Genomic DNA, 16,390 nt, shown 5'->3' on the forward strand with positions numbered 1-16,390 from the left:
CCTGCCCTGGAGAAGAATGTATACTATTTAACTTTCAAATTTTCATAAATATAGATAAATATTATAAGCCCATAGATGACTTTTCCTTGTTTTCTTCATTCTTTATAATTTATTTATTTGTTTAGCTCTGTGTTCTGCTTCATTGAACACATTTTTTACAAATCTGGGAAAAAAGCACACAAGAGCTTAACTGAAAAAAGACAGTCATGACAAAGCTGGGCAAGAACTACTAAAGAGAAGGCTGCCATCATTAACTATGAGAAATGGCTGTTAGGGTTCCTCAGTGTACACAGATCTGTATATGTATGTAAAATATACTTGCATTATTGTAAAATTATTTAATTTTATAAAACATATAGGGGTGGGCAAAAGTAGGTTTGAAGTTAATACAATACAATAATTATACAATGACAAAATAATAAATAACGCCAGAATAAACTCTGCTTTCCATGTACTCACAACTGTAAACCTACTGTTGCCCACCCCTGTATTATAAAAAATTCGTTCCTGACTATACAAGAATCAGCAAAACTTTGCATTAACAACCATATGTCTTATAATTCGTATTTATTCTTTTATTTAGGAATCTGTAACACTAACTAAAGAAAAAAAGAAGTGATATCATCATCACCATCTTTTGGGACATGTTAGGGTATGAAATTGATGAGTGAATCAGATGGAACTTTTAATCCAAATATTGTGGTTTTATATTTTTATGATCTGAATATAGATATACGCTTTTAATTAAAAACAAGAATCTATGAGATATGGGATTAAGATCCCAAAGAAAAAGAGATAAAGATATAGTTCTTAACAACCAGGAAGGCAAAGACAATTAAAGAACTTTAGCAGACAGTTATGAACACCTCCACTGCGTTCATAAAGGAAACGATGATAAAAGGAGAAAGAAAACATTCGTAAAAAGAAAAAAGAAAATAATCCCCCCATAAACACACACAAAGAAAGACCAAACATTTCTTAACAAAAATCCAGATTTAGTTAATGATTAAAGTAATCCCAAAATACTATTTTAAAATATATCAAAATTACAGATCAAAACTAAAGGCCACATATGTCAATCAATCACTCCGATTTCCATTCTCTGTAGAACTAACAGTGACTTAAAATATCAGTGGAATTTTTATCTCACTTCTTAAGATTAAAATAGTTAAAATTGTGTCAGTGATAGTTGATCAATTATATTAAAATAAGACAGGTCATAACCATACATGACTTCATGGTTTGATTTTTTTTTTTCTATAAAAGCAAACTCTGATGGGAGTGGGCAGAGATCCTTTTAATGAGAAATAGAAAGATCCACTGATAGAAGAAACAAAATTATATCCTGGATGTTTCAGCAGCTATAAGAGCCTGAATATAAGGCCACCTTACCTCCCATCTGCATAGTCCGTGTCTGCTCCACCCCACCAGACATCTGAGTCATCCTCCTCGGCATCTGCTGAATCAATATTGTCACTTTCCTCAGCCAGCGGGCAACATACAAACTCCACCCCGCGGAACTTGTCAATTCCACAGGGCAGCAGCATGCCGTAGTCATGCAGGTTGGTGCTCTTCTCACTGCAGGTCTACACAAGGTAGGAAGAGAACAGTGAGAACGGTAGAGCAGAAAAGAAAATCTGACTATAGTACTCAACACACAGACTCACAAGAACCAGTTTTATAGGGGAATGCATCACTTGCTTTTTGAGCAGATATACAAGTTTCTTTAGCTCAGGCTACTTTGGTACCTGTAATTTTTAACTTTATAATTTATTTAAGAAAGACATCTTGTTACGCTATAGAAATTAAGAAAAACAATAGGAATGGAAACAATGGGGAAATAAAGTATAGAAGAAGATAAATAGATATCAGAGAATCAATGGTTTCTGGCTTCATTAATGCATCAGGAAGAAGTGACCACTCCATGTATACCTCCAACTCACCTCAACCTCTGTTCAAGATGAAAGTTTCACTCACTTAAATCTGATTCTAGACATTCTAACTCTTGGCTCACTTCCAGAATAACATAGGAAAAGAAGAAATTACTCACTGGTATAAATAAAAAATACAGTCATTAGACATTTCTCTTTCAGTATATTTTTGTTTTCCTGGGATTTACTAAATTTGCACAAATCTAGATTAACATGAGCCTTTGAAAGCATTCATTGCTAATAAAGGGAAGATTAATAATTTCAACACACATAGGAAAGTAAACAATGAAAATATCAGAATGTATTTTGACGTCATAGGAATTAGTCATTTTTGTTTCTAAGCAACAGAAAAAAATTTGTGAAAACTCAAGAAATGAAAAATGAGGTTATCAGGTGAATAACTAGGCTTCAAATTGCTGGGTTTGTTTTCTTAAGATCAATAAGTTCCAAAATACATTTTTATAAAAAGAAAATTTTGTTCTACAGTAAATAAGAACATATTGTTTTATTAAAGGCAAAATTCATGCTAAATCTTAAGTCAGGGGTCCCCAAACTATGGCCCGCGGGCCACATGCGGCCCTCTGAGGCCATCTATCCGGCCCCTGCTGCACTTCAGAAGGGGCACCTCTTTCATTGGTGGTCAGTGAGAGGAGCCTAGTTCCTATTGAAATACTGGTCAGTTTGTTGATTTAAATTTACTTGGTCTTTATTTTAAATATTGTATTTGTTCCCGTTTTGTTTGTTTTTTTACTTTAAAATAAGATATGTGCAGTGTGCATAGGGATTTATTCATAGTTTTTTTTTTATAGTCCGGCCCTCCAACGGTCTGAGGGACAGTGAACTGGCCCCCTGTGTAAAAAGTTTGGGGAACCCTGTCTTAAGTGATCTTTTTTGCTAAACAGCTTTAAGGCTATGATCCAATGGTTAAATTGAGGTAGACCAGAGTTTCTCAGTACTACGGAAATTTTGAACCAGATAATTTTTGGTGGGAGATTGGGTGACAAGGGAGAAGCAGCTGTCTTGTTCACTAAAGAATGTTTAGCAGACTTTCTGGTCTCCAGCCACCAAATACCGGTAGCACCAATCCTTCCAATTGTGACTACCAAAAAATGTCTCTAGACATTGGCACATGTTCCTGGCAAAGGATGGGGAGCAAAACTGACCCATCTTAGAACCACTGCGCTAGATAAAGGAGCTTAATGTTAGGGGACTGATAACACCACACACACAAAAGCTATACTTACATGAATTTATTAGAAAAACTCATAATGTATCAAAAGAAAAGTGATATTTCCTGTTAATTGTCTCACTTCTTTTATCAGTTTTGCCAAAAGCAGGAGTTAGCCAAGGCTAGGATTGGTGCCATAGATTCAGCACCCCCCCAAGGGAAAATGAAGGCAGTATCTAAGTGAACCCAAAACTGGACAGCTTAACTTCGAAACTGAAGTCTAACTAGTTTTCATGTTGGTATTGGACAAGCTACTTCCTGTACCCTAATGAATAACAGAAAAAATTATTAAATCATTAAAGCTTTGTATGTGATAAAGAAAACAAGTAAACAAAATGTACATATTAAGGTTGAGAGTATGTATAAGATTATAGTTTCCAATTTATAAACTATGGCATGGATACAGAATGACTCTAAATAGGCCCTGTTTTTGACTCTTTACAAATACTCATGGATAGGGGATTATTTTTTAATAATAAAAAAAAAGAACTTATTTATCAACACAGCTGTTGCCTCAAAATACCCTTTAAAATGTAATTGCCCGTCCCTTTAAAACAGATTTTTCACTTTAAGAGAAAGATTGTATGGGCTAGTACCTCTTTAGCGACGGTGTGCCAGTGAAGGTGGGTTTCACAAACGTCCATTCTCTCCTGGTGTAAGAATTTGCACTTGTCGGGAACAAGGAGGGCATCACTTACAAACTCGCCAACTGCAAGAAAGGAAAACAGCCTCATGTCATTCCATCAGCATCACAGTGTTCCTATCACAGAGATGGTATCAAGGAAGGACGGGCTAGAAGAGTCCGAGAAGTCAGTCAGCTTTTTGAAAGATGAAGTAGTCAATCCAAGAAAGCTAGCACCTTTAGGAAATCGAGCCCTGTGTGCTATTAGCCCAGTTCTTTGCCACATACATGAACCTTGATGGTTAAATACTTCCTACATGTTTTAAGTAAAATCTTTTAAGTAATAGAAATATCTGAGTTCAGAGTCAATCACAAAAGAGCTGCCATTCAATTACAGCCAAGGTAAAAATACAGACAGACACCGCCCAGGCAACTATTTCAGCAGAATTGACCTAAGTAACTGCCCAACCCTCCTTCTTACACTTCCGTCTGTTTGTAAACTGATAGAAAACTTAGCATTTGTCTACTTCCTAAACAAACAAAATCTATGTATCCATATGTGTATTATGTATGTTTATATATGTAACCACACATATATACACACGATATTTAATTCAATTTAATTGTAAGAACTTCTTTGACTTTTGCTGTATTTTTACAGAAAATGTGTATCATGCAAATATTTCAAGCCTTGCTGGTGCTGCAGATATAAAGATACTATATGAAGTCCTACAGGACTCATTCTTATGAGGGCAAAAGTGGAATAATTGCAATATAATATGTGAGCTGTGATCTTAATTTTTATTTGTCTTGTTCACTAACGCAGTGATCCCCAACCCCGGGCCGCAACCAGTACCGGTCCGTGGGCCATTTGGTACCGGTCCGCAGAAAAAGAATAAATAACTTACATTATTTCCATTTTATGTATATTTAAGTCTGAACTATGATTTATTTTTAAAAAATGACCAGATTCCCTCTGTTACATCCGTCTAAGACTCACTCTTGACGCTTTGTCTCGGTCACGTGATACATTTATCCATCCCACCCTAAAGGCCGGTCCGTGAAAATATTTTCTGACATTAAACCGGTCCGTGGCCCAAAAAAGGTTGGGGACCACTGCACTAACGTATCCCTAACTTTTTACATCGATTCTGCACACAGTAGGTAATAGTGTTGGGCCCAAGAGTGAACAAATCTGCTTGGGTACACTGGGACATGCCTCAAAGTAGAAATAACACGAGAGATGAGTCTAAATGGACGAGGAGTATGCCATGCGGAGAATGAATGGAGGTTCCAAGATGTAAGAATAGTATCTGTCTTGGTAACATTCTACCCCCAGTCCCAGACCCAGTTCCAGCAAACATGACCATACTGAATGTGTGGGTAGACGGATGGATGGATGGATGTAAGGATGGATGGATGGATAAATAGCAGGCAAAGGCAAAAGGCACTTAATATTTTTTTATTTATTTTAATTAATTGTGTTTACATAGATTCTTGTGTCACCCCGAATGCATCCCTCCTCCCCCCTATTCCCAACATCTCCCTTGCCCTCCTCCCCATAGCACCCTCCCTTCTTCCCTTCAGGTTTATCCCCTCCTATAATCCCCTTTCCCTCTATTCTCTTTTCCTCTGGTCTGGCAAACGGCACTTTAAAATGAGGGAGGCTCCTTTGCAAAGAGGGATAAAGAAGGGCAAAGCGTGTGTGAAGAAGAGGCGCAAGTCCACTGTGCTGGAGCACTAGGCATGTAAACAGGGAGTGCAGCAGAACTGAGACTGGAGAAGCATGTTTCAGGCCTATGGGTTTCCATATCATTTTGTATGCAACATAGGCCAAAAGACATTTTACACAGAAACGGCATGCTCAAGTTTGGTTTTCAGATAAACACTTAATGAAGTGAAGAGTGGACTGGTGGAGTGAGGCCATGAAAGCAGGGTACTATGAACAGACCCTGCGATTCTTCAGAAAAGACCTGCAAAACCCGACTTCAACCAATGCCTCCAAGTGAGCAGAGAACACAGGCTGTTCACACACCAGCAAAGACCAGAATGTTTTTCTTTCATATTATGCTATGTGACATTGACTGAAATGCAACATCAAAAGTGATCAAGTCCCTAAGGAGAAGAAACAGCTTTTCAGCTACTTTATATAACAGGGTTCCTTAAAACTCTCTTTCTGTAAAGGCATTTAAACTTTAGTCTATTTTTCACTCAAACACACAAGATGTCTCATGATATTTATGTAATTTCTTTAATAAATAATACTTAGATAAAAATGTAAGCATATCCTTCGGGATAAAAAAAAAACTCTCATCTGGTCACTCCTTAAATCTTTAAGACAACTGATGAGGCCCAGAGCATTGGTGAGTTACAGAGAAGGCAAGAATGATGAGACACGGTGTCACCAAGGGGAGGAGCCCAGGAGTCTTGGGCACCTCCACAGGAGGCCAGCTAGTGCTCCGTGGGTATCGGGGTATCTCAGCTGGACCCGCTTCCTAGGTGAGAAATGCCTGCAAAGAGATGTGCCTAAGGACACTTACCCCAGGAGATTATTTCCAAGTGACCCAGAATCAAACTTGAAGATATAAATCCTTTCTTTAAAAAAAAAAAAAATTAAGTGAGAGGCAGGGAGGCAAAGACAAACTCCAGCAAGCGCCACAACTGGGATCCACCAGCAGGGCCCCCTACCAGGCAATTCTCTGCCAGTCTAGGCCACTGCTCCATTGCTCAGCAACAGAGCTATTCTAGCTCCTGAGGCAAGGCCATGGAGTCATCCTCAATGCCCAGGCACAAGTTTGCTCAAACTCGGTTCGAGTCATGGCTGTGGTAGGGGAAGAGAGAAAGAAAGATAAATATATAGAGAGAAGCAAGAGGGGGAGAGGTGGAGAAGCAGATGGGTGCTTCTCTTGTGGGCCCTGGCCAGGAATCGAACCCGGGACTTCACCATGCTGGGCCAATGCTGTACCTCTGACCAACCAGCCAGGGCCTAAGATATAAATTCTTTTTTTTTTCTTTTTTTTGGTATTTTTCTGAAGCCAGAAATGGGGAGACAGTCAGACAGACTCCCTCATGCGCCTGACCGGGATCCACCCGGCACGCCCACCAGGGTGCGATGCTCTGCCCATCCGGGGCATCGCTCTGTTGCGACCAGAGCCACTCTAGCACCTGAGGCAGAGGCCACAGAGCCATCCTCAGCACCCGGGCCAACTTTGCTCCAATGGAGCCTTGGCTGCGGGAGGGGAAGAGAGAGACAGAGAGGAAGGAGAGGGGGAGGGGTGGAGAAGCAGATGGGCGCTTCTCCTGTGTGCCCTGGCTGGGAATCGAACCCAGGACTCCTGCACGCCAGGCCGATGCTCTACCACTGAGCCAACCGGCCAGGGCCTAAGATATAAATTCTAAGGAAATACATGACGTAATAACGCAAGCAATGTCACATTCTTCTTTCTCTTTTACCCAGAATACTATAAAACAACAATCCAAAAACAGAACAATAGAACAGCTAAAATTCAAGTGTGATGGAGAATAGAAAATGCAAATAATCTCAACCAAAGCCAATACACCTTCCACAGGTGACTGTGGTTTCTCAGGGCAGGCACGGAACAAAAGCCATTAGCAAGATTGCCAAATGCCCGGGCTTCCCAATTTTTAAGGCCACAGGAAGCCAGAAGTAACCTACACCCAAAGATGCCTGCCTGGTTTATTAGCTCTGGTCAGTCAAACCATACTGCCATATTCACAAATGTTTGAAATACTAAGTGATGTTTTTCTATGTTACAAGTAATTACTATAAATACATGCCCTGCCCAAACTATTTAATCAGTTCATGAGTCAGTCAGGAGCAGATATCACTCTCAACCTTGGCCTGAAAGAGTTCTCATGGCAAAAACAACAATGTGTCTTTGTCTTGTTCTACTTGAGCAGGGGTCTCAAACTCGAGGCCCGCGGGCCGCATGCGGCCCACCCAACAATTTTGTGCGGCCCGCAGACTAATCCACGAAGTTCAAAATATTTTGGATAAAATTAAGTAAGCCTAGGGGCCTACTTGCATTTTTCATTTCTCTAGCATCCTAGCTAGATATTAGCTTAGTTAACAGCAGTTGTGATGCGAACTACAGTTTCTGGTCGTTTTGTGACACTGAGTAAACCGCATGTACGATTGTGCTTGTTGTACTGATTTTTTTTGGTTTTCAACTGCAGTGAGAAAAGTGTTGCGTAACAGTTGCCTTTTGTAGACCTAGTGCGGCCCGCCGAATGGCTGTGATCTTGCTCTGCGGCCCACATGCTGAGTTGAGTTTGAGACCCCTGCCCTAGAGCCAGTCTGTTGAGGACTGGTTTTAATGCAAAGCCAAAGTCACTGAAAGATACCTACCCTTCCCTAAAATCTTATGTTCAACAAAAGAACATACATTACATAAATTTATAAAAGGATATCTGATTTTTTTTAATTTGCCAAGTGACATTTCATTTAGTATTGTAAATAAAAACTCAGGTTTTTCATATTGTACATAGCAATAAATATATGCTCCCCCCAGGAGATTGTTTTTTTCCAAGGATTAATAGTAACTATTTAATAAGTGTCCCAGTAGAGCCCGAGCTCTAGTCGTTGCTCAAGCGTCCCTGATTGACTTCCCTGCACAGTAGGACACTCCTGCTTATCAGCAGGGCTGGCAGCCTCTTTGAGACTACTCTTGAGGCGGCTATGAGGATGCTACTTATCAGTGCCGAGACTAACTGCCACTGGAGGAAAGACACAAAGACACACAAGTTAGTTGCAAGAATCACACAGGCAATTTATTACTCACAAATCCTATGGCATGCCTAGGCTCAGCTTAAGGGGTCCCCGTCGGCGTGCTCTCAGCTGTCTTCGGTCAGAGCAGCTTGGAGACAGTCTGCGTTCACTTTGGAGTCTGGGCAACTACCGCAGCAGGGGGCCCCTCAGCTTTAGTACCTTTTCTGGCCAATGCCTTCTAACAGGTGTCATTCTACAGGATTATCACCTCAAACTACCTTTTTGGGAGTTCCTCCAAGGGAGCTCTTTTTATGTTAATGTACTGAACTGTTACATCAAGCCACTATTAAGATGTTCCTGGGGAAGCTTCTTGTTTATGTTAACTTACAGAGTCATGATATCAAGCCACTTCTTATCTACGTATAACTTCGCACACACACCAACTGGGCTCTGCTCAAAAGTCAGAGTCTGTTTATCATATTTGTACACACTATATTAATTCCTATCCAGATGGCACAACTTTATTTAATTTCCTTAATTGATTTTAATATTATATCTTAATTACTTTTATATATCTTCCATATTTTTCTATATTTCTATATACTTAATTACTATAACCTTATATTACTGCAACAATAAGCCCTCAGGACTAATAGCAAAATGGAAAACTCATTTTACTCTAATATTAAAATAAAATTGAGAATGACTCTGGTTCTATATCCCTGCCTAAATTACTTCACAGTGGATAAACATACAAGAATGTTATATATCAAAAATTTCAAACCACTAAAACACAAAAGTCTGTTTTTAAAATCATAATAAAGAATTAAAGAGTGGTAAAATTCTAACGAACTCTTTCTCACAAACTAACTTGGCTTAACATGGTTTGTTTTCTCTTTTTTTAAAAAAACCCTAACAGAATTATTCTTAAAAATCTATGATATGGCAAGAAATATATAGGAACTCTGAACTTTCCATTCAATTTTGCTGTGAAACTAAAATCGCCCTAAAAATAAATTATTTTTATTTTATTGATTTAAGGGGGAGAGAAAGAGAGAAACACTGACTTGTGACCCCACCCATCCATGCATTCATTGGTTGATTGCCGTATGGGCATGGATGGGGAATAAAACCACAACCCCCACACGTCAGGACACTGCTCCAATCAACTGAGCTACTCTGCCAGGACAAAATAGTTTTTTGATATTAAAAAAAATCTGATAATATGTACCCAGAAATTCCATTTAGAACTATGCATACTTTTATTTTTAAAACAAACCTTCGGTTGATTTCGTTTGATCTTTCACTGTCAAAAATTCTTAATAGAATTCAAGTAAAAGAAGTGAAAATAGCCTGACCAGGTGGTGGCACAGTAGATATATAGAGTTGGACTGGGATGCAGAGGATCCAGGTTCAAAACCCTGAGGTCGCTGGCTTGAGCGCAGGCTCATCTGGCTTGAGCATGGGATCACAGACATGACCCCATGGTCGCTGGTTTGAGCCCAAAGGTCACTGGCTTGAGCAAGGGATCACTCGCTCTGCTGGAGGCCCCCCCCCCCCAATCCAGGCACATAGGAAAAAGCAGTCAGTGAAAAACTAAGGAGCCACAATGAAGAACTGATGCTTTTCATCTCTCTCCCTGTCTGCCTGTCTGTCCCTATCTGTCCCTCTGTCTCTGTTGCTTAAAAAAAAAAAAAAAAAGAAAGAAAAAAGAAAATAAATTATCATAATGAGAAATCACATTTCTGTTTATGCAGATCTTCTCTTACTCCATAATATGTGTGCTGTGTGCAGAGGTGGATTTCACAGCAGGGGCACCAGGTGCGCCCTGGGCCCGGACTTCTGAAGGGCCCCACAAAACCCCAACTTGACACTTTTTTCTAATGACACCAGGTTTGGTTTCATATGTGCAATTTTAACATTAACAGTACATAATATTTTTTATTTATTTTAAAATATGGTTAACCTGTCTTTTTATTTTCCCTGTCTCTCTTTTTTTTAAGGGGCCCAATATTTTCTTCTGCACCTGAGGCCTCACCGACCTTAATCTACCTCTGGATGTGTGGCATTTAAACGCTTTTAAAAACTTGAAGAATTTCAGAATAATGACACATACACTGTTAATAGAGGCAATTCTTTCTCAAGTTGCCTTGCCTTAGAAATGTAAACAAAACTGATCACAGAATTTAATTCCTGTTTATAAACAAGGACTCTCAAGGCCTGACAAGGTTTCTGCACGACACATAACAAAACCAGGCTGATGTTGTTGTAATGCTCACTACTCCAGCCAAGTGCCACAATATTCCACAAATTCTGCATCATGGCTTACTCAGCAACCAATTCAAGATTAGTTCAATTCTGGGTGCTTTTTTCTATTTGCCGCCCCTCCCCACCCCCGCTTTTTTTTACTGCATCAGTTTATTATGCATATTCTTAACTGTGTCAATAACAGGTCTTTTTTATTACTCATATTTGTAATAATTCCACGGTAAGTTAAAGGTTGAATTTTGAAAATAAGGACTGTTAAATCTTTCCAGGTCAGGGGGTCCTCAAATTCTAATGGGCTTCAGGGTCACCTGACATGCTTGATTAGCCTGTAGACCCATCCTCCCTCCAGCCCCAGCATCTGGACCTGATCTAAGGGTGCTGGGAGGGCCTGAAACAAGAGCTCCTCGAGGGATTTGGATTCAGGGGGCTCATGGACCACTCTTTTAAGAAACAATGCTTAGAGCAGGGCTTGTCAACCTTTGACGTGCATCTGAATCACCTGGGGATCTTGTTAAAATTCAGTCTCTGATTGGGCACGGCTGAGGTGGGACGAATTCTGCCTTCCTAACAAGCTCCCAAGCAATTCCATTCAACTATTTCTTCAGGTAGCAATGGTCTACTTAAGGTAATTCATTATAACTAATCTTACTTAGGTGTTTTTTTTTTTAAGTTACAGGTTACTGCACTAGAATCACTTCTTAGATGACTTTAAATGGGTAAAATACACATGACACAAAGTTGCTCATCTTAAGCACATTTTAAAGTGTTAAGTACAATCACATGGTTGTGTATCTGTGCTCTTTCCGTCTTGCAAAACTGAAAGTCTAAGCCCATGAATCAGTCCCCATTCCCTCTCCCCCAAGCCTCTGGCAGCCAGCATTCCACTCTTTGTCTTTATGAATTTGACCAGTCTAAGTACTTCCTATATCTTGTTATTTTTAAAAATTAAAGTTAAATTTTCCATGCCTCCTATGTGCTCTGTCCCATAGATTTGTCACTTGGGCACCATCTCAAGGACTGAGTACCTTATAGCACGAGTTGTTCTTATTTGTCTTTTGTTTCTTTAATCATAGAAGATGCAAAATAAGGTAGAAAGAGTTCTATATTTGAAGCCAGTGAGGAGAAAACAAGATGATGAATGACTCAGGATAATGTAGTGATTTCCATATATGAAAAGGTGAGGCTAACAATAACAATGCCTCCTGGCCAGAGAGGTTCAAACAGGATGAGGAACAAGAATAAAAATTAAAACCTAACACAAGCTGGTTTAATTTTGAGAGATATCTCTGCTACCACTCCGCTTTGCTGACTATCACTGATCCAGTTCCATGAAGGATACAAAAGAACTGAGACATAATCTATTTTTTTAGATTTTATTCATTCATTTTTAGAGAGATATATATATATATATATATAGAGAGAGAGAGAGAGAGAGAGAAGAGGGGAGGAGCAAGAAACATCAACTCCCATATGTGACTGGACCAGGCAAGCCTGAGGTTTTGAACCAGCGACCTTAGCATTCCAGGTCGATTCTTTATTCACTGCGCCACCACGGGTCAAGCAAGACATAATCTTGCCCCAAAAGAGCACAGAGTAATAGAAATATTATGCAATCCAACAGAAAGGCAATGCAGGCCATAAGAGTAGTTTTAAATTTCTAATAGCCGCACTGAAAAAGCAAAAAGAAATGGGTAAAATTAATATCAGTAATGTACTTTATTTAACTGAGTATATCTTAAATTTTATCACTTCCTTTTTTATTATTAATTTTAATGGGGTGACATTAATAAATCAGGGTACATATGTTCAGAGAAAACATCTCCAGGTTATTTTGACACTTGATTATGTTGTATACCCATCACCCAAAGTCAAATTGTCTTCTGTCACCTTCTATTTGGTTTTCTTTGTGCCCCTCCCCTCCCCTACCCCTTCCCTCTCCTCCCCCCCAACCACCACACTCTTGTCCACTTCCACACTCACTCAATGTAAAAAATTATCACTAAGTCAGTCTACATTCTGCCTTTCCTTTTCTCAGACTAACTCTTCAATATCTGCTGTATATTTTACACTTGTAGCACAAGCCAGTCTGGACTCGCATATCTCAGGTGTTTGTGTGGCTAGCAAATGGCCACCACTGGGCAGTACTCATTTAGTGTCAAATTTTAGAGACTGGGAATATCTTCCAAGGAGTGGTGAGTTGAATGTGGACAGGTTGCAGCTATGGCAGAAAATCTGAATGCAAAGACACAGGCCTACACAGAGAAATATACAGTAAACCTGAATACACTGAGAAGATTGTATACACAGGTCTACATGGTATCAGACTACCATACATTTTAATCACTGAGAGAAATAGCTTTAGAATTTAATGTTACTACCATTAACCTTATTCATCAGCAAATTGCCCTTGTTCTCTCATGTCTCTTTTTGCTGTTATCAGGTTGTAGTTTGTATTTATAAGTACGTGGTTATAATTCAGATTTAAAAATGTAAGTAAGGTCTATTTTACACCTAAACCTAGTTATTGTTAGCTTAGTTAAGTCTTCTAGATTCTGAGAGATGAGCGAAAAGGCAGAACTATAGAGATACCTTCCTATATTCTCTATTCTGTCTCTTGAAAATACAAGTATCTTCACTGGCTGCTTTCTTTAATATTTTCCTTCTGACTTATTTAAAAATTCATAGCTTGATAGATTTCAAAGATACAATTAATTTGGGTTATATATGGGGTTTTTAAAAGCCACATAATTGCTAACAAAATACCAATCAGGCTGATGCATAGTGAGGCAAGAGACCACCACTTACTACCCAAACCTCAAATTATATGGAGAGGTAAAAATACACAGCATGCTTCCTCCACACAGTATATTCGGAAACGCACGTGTGAGGTAGGCTATCATCAAGACAGGAAGAGGGGCCCTGGCCGGTTGGCTCAGCGGTAGAGCGTTGGCCTGGCGTGCGGGGGACCCAGGTTCGATTCCCGGCCAGGGCACATAGGAGAAGCGCCCATTTGCTTCTCCACCCCCCCTCCTTCCTCCCTGTCTCTCTCTTCCCCTCCCGCAGCCAAGGCTCCATTGGAGCAAAGATGGCCCGGGCGCTGGGGATGGCTCCTTGGCCTCTGCCCCAGGCGCTAGAGTGGCTCTGGTTGCGGCAGAGCGACACCCTGGAGGGGCAGAGCATCGCCCCCTGGTGGGCAGAGCGTCGCCCCTGGTGGGCGTGCTGGGTGGATCCCGGTCGGGCACATGCAGGAGTCTGTCTGACTGTCTCTCCCCGTTTCCAGCTTCAGAAAAAAAAAAAAAGACAGGAAGAGGTACTTTCTCAGATCAACTTCTCAAAAGAGTTGTGCACCTCCACTTACAAGTCCCTGACTATTCTTTCCAAGTCACTACCATCTGACCTTGCTCCAACGATCTCCTGCGGCTCTTCCTTCAAAGTCAATAGCAAAAATCGCATTAGTCTCTTCTCAGCCCGCAAGTTCGCTGTCTGCTCTACTAGATTACTTTCTTGCCCTTTGACTCGTTTTTTAAAATAATTTTGATAATAAATAAGACTGTGCTCTCTGCTCTGATCTTACTTTCTCCCTCAGTTATATCACCCATGCCTGAGGATTTAACAACCAGGCCCACCCTCAATGTTGACATTTCCATTGATTGCATGCCTTTGCTGGACACCCGCTTAAGAAGGTATTGTTTTCAGCAAAAATACTAGGTTAAAATTAAGTGCCAACTGACCATCAAATCCTGGAACTGTACCCAAGCACAACAAGCAGTTCCTCTTTCGGTCAAAATCTATCTTATGTGGAAGTAAGACAAGGAAAAGAAACAACATTCAACATTTGGGGGGAGCCCATCCAAAATGGAGGCATTGCTGAACTAATTCCATTTGTAGGTAAAACCCAGTCTCCTTTCCCACTACGCTATGCTTCTATTTTCTCAAAAAGACATGTAACACTGATTCATTTTCCCATCCCCATAAGTTACATCTCTACCCCAAACAAAGCATATTCCTGAGGCTGGACCTCAGATCATGCTACACATAGAGATGCTCTGAAATTCTGAACTTCCAGTAAACCACTTACTGAACAGAAACTGTTCCTTCTACTTCTCCCTTCTTCTTCATCTGATACAACTACTTATCATGACTCAACATCCCTAGACTCTTTTTCATCACCTACTAAGGTTAGCATAGGAGGCTTCAGTGCTTGTATTCTATGTTCCTGCCTGTCTGGCATAAGATCCTTAGCACATACTTTCATCACCCATACTTAGAACCAGCTACCACCCCTGCCCCCAAGCTCATGATACCCAGACTCAGTTGTTCCAGCCAACCTCTTTCCTAATACCCAAATGCCACACTGTGCTCCTGAGAGCTTATTAAGTGTCCCACTGGACTTTCTTGTGTATAGCAGCCTAGGCTTGAAACGTCTAGCTTTAGAAGACAATGTCAGTGTCTCCGCACAGTCAGAGTGACAAATGTTCTATATTTCAGGGGTTTTCCAAGCCAAAACTTCTCAGGAAAAAGAAAAAAAAATCCATAACCTAAAAGATGCAAAACTATGCTGGGCAAAGGAAGTAGATAAAGAGAGAATGAAAATATAAATGTATCACGCATTTAACAAAAGAACTAGCCAAGATATAATTTCAATATGGTATTTGAAAGCAAGCACAACCTTTTTACTGGTACTAAAACAGTGCTTTAATACCCTAAGGCTTTGTTAAAACAGAGAAAAAAAAGATTAGAGCTCCATCATTGTATCTGTAATGATAGCTAGGGAAGAGTGACACAGTACTTAATAGAATAAAAAATATAATAAATAAAGATGGTTCATTAAGCTCTTCTATAAAATGTTATAGAAATTACCCAGCTCCACTTTAAATTTTGTTTCATAAACCATGCCACTTTTTCAATGGGGATGGATCTCAGCTAAGTTAGACTCTCACCCTCTGTTACCACTCCACTGTGGACTTAGAAATTGCCACTCAGATTTGTAAACAAGGCTTATTTTCAATATTGTAAATCAATTTGCCAGGGGTTATCACTCAGTTTAATGAGCTGAAATCGTTAAATTTCTGGATTTCTTTGGAAGAGGATTTGGGGCAGGAACTTACATTAAGACTTCCAAAAGGTGTCTCACAAACTATTTAGCAGAATTTCTCCCCTGGAGAAATCTAATCCCACTTCTCTAATCCAGTGTTTTATGATGGCTTCTTGCCCTAGCCCAACTGAGTTATCCCTCTATCCCTGCTGATATTCACAAGTAAAAGCTAAGAAATTACTGTGAATCTCTGTGGTGATAGAACAGAAAGCCCACATTATAACAAATAAATAATGGACTTGATAATAAAGGGAATATAGGAAATCTGTTTCAGGATGACTCAGAAAACCCTAAGAAAATCTAAGGTCTGTTTAAAAAATGCACAACTTGAGATGATGGATCAGAGCTTTCCTTCTCCAATAAGTATTAAAAACGATTTTTGTATTGACCAAGTCCCATGTCACACAACAGAAAAGAACATAGCCAGTCTTGAACCCAGCAATTTTCTTTTATCGTTGCATCTTCAATCATGGATGTAAATGAAAATTTCTGCTCACTTGGCTACTTTTCTGCTTGA

General features: G+C 39.8%; 1 protein-coding gene across 6 annotated transcripts in view; it reads right to left on the minus strand.

The window, feature by feature from the left end:
• APP (amyloid beta precursor protein) overlaps positions 1–16,390 on the minus strand; it is a 276,723-nt gene that overhangs the window by 141,389 nt on the left and 118,944 nt on the right. For all 6 annotated transcript variants that reach the window (XM_066369939.1, XM_066369938.1, XM_066369937.1 and 3 more), the window contains exons 4-5: positions 3,756–3,868; positions 1,393–1,586 (exon numbers count right to left, since the gene is read on the minus strand). In XM_066369939.1, the coding sequence (XP_066226036.1) occupies positions 1,393–1,586; positions 3,756–3,868 (307 nt within the window). The remainder of the gene's footprint in view (positions 1–1,392; positions 1,587–3,755; positions 3,869–16,390) is intronic.

This window comes from Saccopteryx leptura, chromosome 2 (genome assembly GCF_036850995.1).
Source record: "Saccopteryx leptura isolate mSacLep1 chromosome 2, mSacLep1_pri_phased_curated, whole genome shotgun sequence".
NCBI lineage: Eukaryota > Metazoa > Chordata > Mammalia > Chiroptera > Emballonuridae > Saccopteryx > Saccopteryx leptura.